The 10946-nt window shown below is 41.5% G+C and overlaps 1 protein-coding gene across 1 annotated transcript; it reads right to left on the bottom strand.

Annotated features, from left to right (window-relative positions):
- Positions 1-6629: 6629 nt before the first annotated feature.
- On the bottom strand, positions 6630-7385 carry TPD52L3 (tumor protein D52 like 3). The gene has a single exon (XM_006104022.2). The coding sequence runs from the start codon at positions 7383-7385 to the stop codon at positions 6630-6632; it is 756 nt and encodes a 251-aa protein (XP_006104084.2).
- Positions 7386-10946: the final 3561 nt, after the last annotated feature.

The following is a 10946-nucleotide window of genomic DNA, read 5'->3' as shown; positions in this document are numbered from 1 at the left end:
AGTGAGGGCTTTATATGTATCGCCCATGTGTGAGTCAACTTAGCCTTTTATATATAGAATAAACTTGCTTAATTAGACCTGCTTTCTGATGTAGCTAAACTTTTTCCAGCCCAGTGAAACACCCTAACTTCTCTTTCAGGTAATTGTTAGCAACACAGCAGTAAATATCAACATGAAGCAGATTATTATTATAGATCATGCAGGGAGAACAAAGGGTAAAATATTTAACTGCAGCAGTGTTTGACTATATTCTGCACAGTGAGAAAACCTGAAGTCATTTTCAAGGTCCACCATTTCTTCTTTTCAATCAGGTCAAGTTTCTAAACTTTCCAAATCTCCATTTTTCTGGCTAATGAAAAGAAAATAGGATTCCACTGAGTCTTCTATCTAGCTACTCCAGGACTTCTGTGAGGATCAAATGAGATGAGGCACAGGAAAATGCTTCACAGATATTTGGTTAAAGTGTGAAATGTTTGCACCTGGCTATAAAGCAAGTTGTGTTCCTGGGCTGAAGAAACTGCAAGGAGGCTACTCGTCGCTAGGGAGAGGAAGCTAGGTGTTGCTATGTGACATCATTACCTGGACAGACACTTACATATTAGCCTTTCATATATATATAGATGTTTGCCTTTTTGCAACTATACACATTATAAACTAGGCAATCTTTGGTGACTCCAAATGTGGAGGGTGCCCATCTCCTCTCCTATAAGGTTCAGATGGGTTTGTCAAGCTTTCATAGATAGCATCACAGAGTTAGAGATCAAAAGGTAAACTAAATTTTAAAAAAAATATATTTTATTGATCTTTTACAGAGAGAAAGGGAGAAGGATAAAGAGTTAGAAACATCGATGAGAGAGAAACATCTATCAGCTGCCTCCTGCACACCTTCTACTGGGGATGTGCCTGCAACCAAGGTACATGCCCTTGACCGGAATCGAACCTGGGACCTTTCAGTCCGCAGGCCGATGCTCTATCCACTGAGCCAAACTGGCTAGGGCCAAACTAAATTTTTAAAAGTGCATTATGAAAAGACAAGCGTTATTTGATGGGACCACTTAGTTTGAATACCAGATCCATAAGGCCAGATATAGATTCAAAATTTGGGCTATAGAGAGCCAAAGGTTTGGAGTCAGACAGAGGCTAGTGGGAGGCTGGTTCCCACCACCATTTTCCTGGCTTCATAACTTCTTCACAGTATCCTATATAATAAAAGCCTAGGTGGTATCACACCCTCGTGTGATGCCCTTGTGCGGGGCCCGGCGGCAGAGCTCGGCGGCCGCTCCGCGCATTGAGGCCTAGGGGTCCCGCAGCGGAGGAGGCCAGTCCCAGCATCTCTGCCACCTCGCATGGAGGAGGCGGGTCCTGGTGGAGGAGGCAGGTTGCGGCAGGGGAGGGCAGTTGGGGGCGATCAGGCCAGTAGGAGAGGGCAGTTGGGGGCAATCAGGCTGGCAAGGGAGCAGTTAGGGGGTGATCAGGCTGACAGGCAGAAGAGGTTAGGGCCAATCAGGCAGGCAGGCAGGCAGGCGAGCAGTTAGGAGCCAGCGGTCCAGATTGTGAGAGGGATATCCAACTGCTGGTTTAGGCCCGATCCTCCGAGAGGTCCCAGATTGGAAAGGGTGCAGGCCAGGTTGAAGGAAAACCCCCTCCTTGCACAAATTTCATGCACCGGGCCTCTAGTTAAGCATAAAGGCAGCCAAGGCATCAACCAGCAGGTGTTTAATAGTTCTATGTGCTCTGGCTTCTGAGCCCAGGTTTTTGGGTATGGGAGATAATACATGAAGGTGGATAAAGTCTAGATCAGCGGTTCTCAACCTGTGGGTTGCGACCCCTTTGGCGGTCAAACGACCCTTTCACAGGGGTCGCCTAAAACCATCCTGCATATCAGATATTTACATTACGATTCATAACAGTAGCAACATTACAGTTATGAAGTAGCAACGAAAATAATTTTATGGTTGGGTCACAACATGAGGAACTGTATTTAAAGGGCCAGAAGGTTGAGAACCACTGGTCTAGAATGGACCAGGCTCTACAAGGAAAGTCTTCCTGGAGATGTGGCACCATGTTGGATGCATCAGTTTTGATGCTATGGTATAAAGCCAGGTAGCCATGACTGGGGTTGAAGTGACCAAAACCTTCATCTTCCAGAAGAACCTACTTCCCTTCTTGAGGTGGTCAATTATTTGAGTGGTAGTATAGATAAACCGAAAATGAACGTTAAAACTATCTGGTGAACTTTCAGGAATTGTCAGACATTTTTAACTTAGGGACCTGCTTAGTAATTTCCGACAGATGACCAAGTGACATGATAATGTGTTCATACTACCTGTCCAAGGTGCATCACCTAGAAGGCATTCTTTCACTTGTCACTTTCCTTATGTGAACAATGCTAGGCACTGGAAGTTGTGGCATCATTGAGCCTCCCATCAATAGGAGTGGGACATGGTCTCAAATGATGATTGCATTAAGGCCTCAGTAGTATGTCATATATATATAGTTGTTGTTAATCATCACCCAAGGATATCTTTCCATTGATTTTTTGAGAGAGAGTGGAAGGGAGGGGGTGAGGCAGAGAGAGAGAAACATCAATGTGAGAGAGACATATCGGTTGGTTGCCTCCCACACATGTCCTGACTGGGCTGGGGATCAAGGCTGCAACTAAGGTACATGCTTTTGTCTGGAATTGAACCAAGGACCCTTCAGTCTGTGAGCCAGTGCTCTATCCATTGAGCAAAACAGCTGGGGCTAACATGTGTTTTTATTCATTTTTAGAGAGAGAGGAAGGGAGAGGAAGAGAGATAGAAACATCAATGATGAGAGAGAATCATTGATCGGCTGCCTTCTGTACAACCCCACTAGGGATCAGGCATGCAACCCAGGCATATGTCCTGACTAGGAATCAAACAGGTGACCTGTTGGTGCATGGGTTGATACTCAACCACTGAGCCACACTGGCTGGGCAAGGCCCCAGTAGTTTTGATACAGTGACACTCATCCTTTTTTATTACAGTGGAGTTAATTGGCAAAAACTGAAATTCCATGGCTCAGATGCAACTGACCTTATCCCCTAACAGTATCAACAAATGGCATCATTGTTCTCTTGGTGGGTAGGGCTATCAAGTACCTTACCACTGTGAGAAGCCCTACATAGTTCTGGATCACTGATGGTTGCTTACCTCTTTTCAGTCCATGAAGGAAGGTATGTAATATAGTTTCTCTCAAATCTGGAGCTAAGAAGTAAAGTAGTCTCCAGAAGTTTCTGGTGAATTTCTCTGGGGGTGATGATAGCAGTATGCCAGGGTATGCTATGATGCTAATAAACAAGGGCTTGGTACTCTGTTCCCTCTCTTGCCAGCCGCATGGAGAGTGTCATCTGGAGGGAATTAGAACTTTCAACCCTTGTCTCTACTTTTCCACTCCTACTCCACTCATCTGGGTGATGGAAGACAAAGAAAATTGGGAGATTCAGGGAATTTTGTTCCAATATTCCTTTCAACTAGTGGTTCACTGGGGTAGAGCCAGATCCAGATATGGAGCATCTTTGGAGATTCACATATTCTAAGAACTGTTGGAAATTGTATCCTATTGGAAGTAGCCAGGTTACAGTTAAATAGATTGAAGCTAGGCTCCAACATGTAAATAGGGCTAGATGAGCAAAGGTATCAAATTATTACGGTAGATAGGCTAGAAAATGAGGGTAAGCAATACATAGGAAAGGTAGAAGCAAGTAGAAGAAAGGAGATCTCGAGGAAACCTTTAATTAAGAGTCCATATGCTCATGGAGGCATGTATTTGGTGTCCATGGCTATTGGTGGAGATATGCTGGAATCCAATAAAAGAACCAAAGCAAAATGAATGTGCAGCTCCAGCATTGTTAGTATCAAGTCTTTTAAATTCTACATCCTTATCAACTCACAAATCTATCCATCCTTCTTGCCCATTCAGTTGTTTCCTAAGTCTTGGAGATTCTGCCTATTAAATACATCTGAATCGATTTCTATAATGACCAGGGTGATCTATCAGAAACACACATTTGATTTAAGTACTTTGCTCCCCATTTCCTACAGGATTAATACTAATGTCCGATTTAGTATATATGACTATGATCTTGCCCCTGTTTATCTCTCACCACGTATCCTTTCTCTCTAGCCACAATGGCTTATTGGTATTATTTGAAACATGACATTCTATTACATTCCTTCCTGACTTAGTTCCTCTGGCTATTGTCTGGAATGTTCTACTTTTATATGTCTGGCAAATTCCTACTATGTCCTTTAAGACTTTCTGTCTCTCTGAATTTTTCTGACCTATCAAGGCAGAGGTGAATACTCTTTCTTCACAGACTTCCTCTATTTTAGCACCCACTGAAGTGAATTATAACAATTAGAAAATTTATTTCTAGAGAGCATTCACCATGTCTAATTAATTTATGTTCTTTCAGAGCTTGACATGTAAGTAGAGTCTTAAATTGTCTTTGAATAGGGAACTTGTCAACCAGTTCATGTTGTTGATAATCTCTTGGGTCGAAGATTTGATGTCTGAAGTATGTGATACTAATTCATTAATTCAGCAAGGTATTTATTGAATGTCTACCCTGAGCCAGGCATGGAAATACAATGATGAACAAAGATAGATACGTTCTTAATGCTCTCAGTGAGTTGAGGATTTATTTGGAGAAACTGTTACTACATGTATTTGAATTATTAAATTAAATAGAACATATTCTAGTTTGGCTTGTGACGTCAGTCTGAGATTTTTCTCAAACACAAGGCTTTCTGCAATATGGGGTCAAAGCCTTTGCCTGTTGGAGTATTTTGGCTTTATGCATGCTGCAAGTTTGTCTCCAGTTCTTTAACAGAAAATCATTTTAGTTGATAAACACAACAGATTAAAAAATAGTTGAATATATTACTTTAATCCAAGCAAAACTTTATCTTCAGAAATCTATGGAGGGTTGGGATACATTACTGACTTTACAGCTTACCAAGTACTTTTGCATTTATAGTGGTTATTTGGTTTTGCTTATAGGGATATAGGGGGAGCATTCAAGAATCAATAAAACAGGATCATCTTCTTTTTTTAATTTTTAATTTTTTTAAATTTCTTTATTGGTTAAGGTATTACAAATGTGTCCTCATCCCCCCATAAACCCCCAACCCCACCCCACCCCCACTCATGCTCTCATCCCCGCCCCCCCTTGTCTGTGTCCATTGGGTTGGCTTATATGCATGCATAGGTCCTTTGGTTGATCTCTTCCCCTTACCCCCACCCTCCCCTACTTTCCCTCTGGGATTGATAGTCTGATCGCTGTTTCTCTGTCTTTGGATGGGATCAGAAGCTTGAGGACGGGGCGACCTTTAGGCAGTGAGATGTTATCAATGTATACCAGCTGCAAATAAGTGTCCTAGTCCCCCCTGCTGAAAGCCATTAAGACATAAACTTTTACCTCAGGCAGTGTGAACTGGAGGAATGAAAGAAGCTGCCAGGTCCGGGCATTTTGAAATTGGGAAAGGAAAACAAAAATAAAAAACATCATAACTCCTGTAAAAATCAGATATGAGAAAGTTCAAACAAACTCACAGGATTCTGTTTTCTTTCAGTTGGGGTTAGCTATAAATAAGGACAGACCTGGAGTCAAGGTGACCAATGATGTATAATCAGTTAGTTATCCCATTCAACAGGATAACAGACAGCAATATAGGGGATAGGCGTTCTGTTTTAAATGTTGCTTAAGAGAGGGGTTTTTCTGGAATGTGGCTATGCTGTTTTCCCTCCAGACCCTCAGCTGGAGGTGGTAACTAGGAATTGCTGCAGAACTGAGGAGCAACCTTCTCCCTTTTAGGTGGCATGCTGCTATAGCAGAGACATGCTGCCACAAGTTTAAACTTTAAAACCCTCATTTTGCTATATAAAAAGAACACAGCTTAAGGCAAAGTAAAGTTGCAATTTTGGCTTGAATCCAAAGTAGTTAACTAAACTGAAGCTAAAGTTACTTTGCTTAATTAGGAGCTTTTAAAAAGTCAAGTTTTATAAAAGTTATAGTATTATGTAACAATTAGTCTACTAATATTTTTTCCCTTTCTGAGGGTCTCAGAGAAAAAACGTTTTCTTTTTTAAAAAATGTTTTCTTGAACATCTTTTTAAAATAAAAATCATAGACTATTTGAAGCTTTCAAGTTTTTTTCTGAGATTTAGTGAAGGAAGGAGATGGGGAGTAGACAGATTTATAGCCTACTTTATACATTTTCCCAGTTTTAAACAGAAACCTACTTTGCCTTCTGATGAGACTAGTTTTCAAAAAAAAGAGTTTGGACTTTGGCCTTAGACCCCTCTGGAGCCATTGTCTTGTCCATTTAAATGCAACCACAGGAAGGCTAGTATGGTGATGCATTTGATCTACACACTTTAGTGTAAAATAACCAGGTACAAAACGTTAGATTTTCTATCTCAACAGCAGCAAATACCTGTGTAAAATGGACATTACTTTTCTCAAAATTGGACTCTGTCCATTTCCTGAATTAACTTTACCATTGTGGTTAGGTTGCTTGTTTTTGATGGGCAGAGTTGCAGTTGTGATGAGGGAAGGGAGCTCTTGCATTGGTTAGGTGGCCAGGCAAGTTATAAGGAGCTCATTCCTGCTCCAGAAAGGGAAGCAGGTCATCCCCAGTTCCCGTAACCAGATCATCTCCACTCCCTGCAACTGGATCATTCTCACTCCCTGTAATTGGGGGTGAATCATCTCTATTCCCCGAAACTGGGGGCCAATCATCCCCACACCCCGCTGAAGAAGGAAGGGAGTCATTGTCAAGCTCTCTGCCACCTGCAACTCTGGACTTGATTGTCCCCACCAGACCTTCAAAGGATCTGAATGTGGCTGATTTCTTCATGTCTCCAAGCTTCTTGCAGATGGCCGAGCCCATGGTGGACAGTGCAGCTGACGTCTTTTGTTTCATGTAGGCGTTGGAGACCTGAACCTCGCGCCAGCTCTTGGACAGATTCTGCTTCAGCCCCACCAAGGCCGTGAGGCCCAGCTTCCTCTTGAGCTCCGCGCAGTGTCTTTCTTTGGCTGCTAGCGCATGGCGTACGGTTACAATTTCAGCTTCCAATTTAGTGAGCTCGGACCTGAGCTTTTTCTGCTCGGCCTCTGTGAGATCCTCTGGTTTGGTAGGTGGATGGGGTTCATACGCGCCTGCAGAGGTCCCTGTCATGGCGCCTGTCATGGGCTGAGAAAGGTCTTCGTTAAGAGAATCCAAGTCCAATTCTAGGTAGAGAGAGTCGAACTCATGGCTAGTAGAGAAATAATCTTGGCCAGGAGAGGAGAAATCTAGGTCTGTGCAGTCAGACTCTTGTGGGGTAGGGTGGGACTCTAGGCCCGAGGGATTCATATCTTGGTGGGTGGAATGGACGCCACCACCAGTGGATGGAAGACCTAGAGCGCAGATTGGATAGCCAGACCCGCGGGGTCCACTTCCGGGTAAGGGGTGAGGGGTGGGGGGTGAGGGGTGGGGGGGTGGTGGTGAGGAAGGTCGGGGAGACGGGACTTCCGGCTGGAGAAAACTGCAGTGGAACCCAGGCTCAGCTCTTACGCCTCCCACACTCGTAGTGGTATTTCGACATAACGGCGAGCTTGTGAGGTAGGCAGTGCGGAGATTATTATTGGGGAGCAGAGGTGCTTTCCCTCCTGCTACAGTAAGTGGCAGGTTCTGGCATTCTAACCAAGTCTGAGTCCCCTTATGATCTCTATGTACCACACCACCCATTTTCAAACCTTTGAAAATCAATTGAACTCTTTGTACTGATAGAAATGTATGAAAAAGCCCAATATATAAATAAAAACTGCCCCCGAATGGGGCAGGGAGTCACTCCTGGCCTCATACTCTACCTATTTTCCTCTCCCATGTTTCCCAAGTGACCCCGAGAAACTCCTAGCATCACTCAAAGTAGATCTGAAGTCTCCTCAGAACGCTTGAGCCCAGTAGTGACTAACATGCTCCCATGGTATGAAGTATCAACAGTGTCAAAGGCTTGGGATAGCAGAATTCAGAAAGTGAGTCTGACCACTCACAATTGTCTGTTGTTTGGGTGGGGAGAAGGAGTAAATCTATAATAGTTGAGTCAAACTTAAGCTTAATAAATAACCACAATCTATTGTACAGTGAGAATTTAGGAGAGAAGGAATAAGACATATGCAAATGGATAGTGCATGGGTTTTTAATACTGCAGTTGCATCTTCTTTCTTTTTGAAGCGTTCGCTCACATTTCTCAAAGCAAGTCTGCCCACAGACATGGTTATCAGTTAAGGAAGGTGGTCTGCACAGTAAAGTAGAAATAGTTGGATAAGGTCTGTCAGGATGTCAACCCACCATATTCCCCTATTTCTAATTTCAGAGCTTCTAATTTATACAGAGGAAAAATCAGGACTTCGGTCCAGTGAGGGCAGGGGGTCAAGTATCCCATAGCTGGCTATTGATTCCCAAGGAGTGGCTTTGAGCAAGTCTTAGATTCTAGTGATTTTGTTGGATACTGTGGTAGTTCTTGCAAACATTATCTTGTGGAACATGATATGATTCTCAGCAAATTGCAACAATTAGCCATAGTCATGCCTATGTAGCTATAATAAAGCATCTAACCAACTTCAGCCCTCCTTTGGATGTATATTTAACAATTCTTTCACATAATTGAATAGTGTTTATTGTCTTGTCCTGAATGTACCTCCCTAGATTAAAAAATGAGAATTGTTCTTGGAACAATGAAAACATTGGAATTGGAAGCATGAAGGGATTTGACTATGTGAATAGAGGCCTGAAAAGGGCAGCCAGGACTGCCTAAAAACTATTTTGTTCCAGAGAATGGACTCTTCCTCCATTGCCTGCAGAAACATGAGTGGTTTCAGGAATGCTCTGACTTCTGAACCAGAACTCCTCTTTCATGAGGATGAAGGGTAAAGAACCTCCTGGATTAAGCTAAATTACATGAACACACATTGTCTATTCAAAGTTGAGATTCTAAATCACCAGATTTGAACTTGCACTTGGCTGTCCTTTTCTGAATTATTTTAGCCATCAACCTCACTGTCTAATTTCTTGTTTCTATGCTTCCTCATCTTTCAATTCAAAATATGAAATCTTTTGTTAAAGTTCAATTCCTTTAGGTAATGATTTCCCTTGTAGCAAAATTAACCTGACCTCTCTCAGCAACTCCGCTTCCAGATGCCAAATCAAAACATAGCCTCTGGAAGGGGGTTTCCCATCTAGCAATGTCCTGATCTCCTGAGTAGATCTGGACAAATAAGTAACACAATGGAGCAATTCATTTTATTAGGCTTATATATAACCACATAAAAAGAACAGTTATATTTTTATTTTTTTAAAATATATTTTATTGAGTTTTTTACAGAGAGGAAGAGAGAGGGATAGAGAGTCAGAAACATCAGTGAGAGAAACATCGATCAGCTGCCTCCTACACACCCCCTACTGGGGATGTGCCCACAACCAAGGTACATGCCCTTGACTGGAATCGAACCTGGGATCTTTCAGTCCCCAGGCCGATGCTCTATCCACTGAGCCAAACCGGTTACGGCCAGTTATATTTTTAAAACATAGACCTATCAAATGAAATTTCATTTAATTTATAGTGATTTTAACCAATTACTTGAATAAACTATTTTTTTAATCCTTGTTGAGACAAGGCCACCGAAAATTAGGTTGCCTCCCCCCCCAAAAAAATGGGAGAGAGGATGAATAAACTACTTTTTTAGTTTATTAAATAGTAAACTATCAAGCCATTGCCCCATGGCTTTAGAATTTCACATCTCTAGATTTGACAATGAAATAATCTATATTTCATAGAAAGGCTCATAAAATTAGTCATCTGAAACAGAAAGCTTTTTGCTGCTATTTTGGCACTAAAAACAGCCAAGAAAATTGATTCAGCAACCTATGAAGAAAGAGCTTGAGAATTGTCTTTAATTCTACAATGGTTTGCTATCTTTTGTTTCCAAGGAAAATATTATTGAACCATTTTTAGTAAAAAGTGAATTATTTCTCTAGTAAAGTTGATGGAGCCATACCAATCCTTTTCAAACATAAAGGTAAAAGTACAACAAAATGATTTTTCAATCATAATTTTTATAAGCCTGTATGAAATATTTTATAAATAAGTTATTGAAACTTGAATTTAAAAAACAAAGCCATACCCTTCATCAGGTCTGGGTTGTTTGGGGAGAAAGAAGTGAGATTGTAGTAATTGCTATTAGATCTAGGAATGAATAGGGATTTGTACCAGTGCCAACAGGTTTAAACATTTGACATCTTTTGTTATAAAAGATCAATATGGTGCTTCCTGATTATATCAATTTATAAAATAACCCACATTTGTGGTTCCAGCTGCTTCTAAAGAACTGACAGCCCTGGCCAGGTAGCTCAGTTGGTTAGAGCGTTATCCTGATATGCCAAGGTTGTGGGTTTGATCTCCAATCAGGGTACATTCAAGAATTAACCAATGAATGGAAAACAAATCCATTTTTCCCCTCTCTTTTCCTTTCCCTCTCTCTCTCTCTCTCTCTCTCCCTTTCCCCTCTCTCTCTCTCTCTCTTTCTCTCTCCTCCCGTTCTCCCTCTCCCCATTCCTTTCTCTCTCTAAAATGAGTTAAAAAAAATCGACAATTTACCCTGCAGTCCAGTCATTTGCACTGCTAGATTTAACTACAGTGGGTTCTCTAGGGCTTTAACTCTGTTATTACAGAACTATTACCATAAACATTTTGTTCATTTTAGCTGAATACTAGGAAAAATGTTTAAATATTTAATTGAGCCTGAAAACAAGTCATATAGTTGAAACTCTAATCCAGTCAGAATGTTTTAAGAGTAGGAGGAGAAAATTGGTAGTTGGGCTTTTTTTGTGGAAAGTGAGAATATTTTATTTGATTTTTATTTTCACTATAATCTC

The sequence above is a fragment of the Myotis lucifugus genome, unplaced genomic scaffold (assembly GCF_000147115.1).
Source record: "Myotis lucifugus unplaced genomic scaffold, Myoluc2.0 scaffold_533, whole genome shotgun sequence".
In the NCBI taxonomy this organism is placed as follows: domain Eukaryota; kingdom Metazoa; phylum Chordata; class Mammalia; order Chiroptera; family Vespertilionidae; genus Myotis; species Myotis lucifugus.
This window is presented reverse-complemented; position numbering and strand designations above follow the sequence as displayed.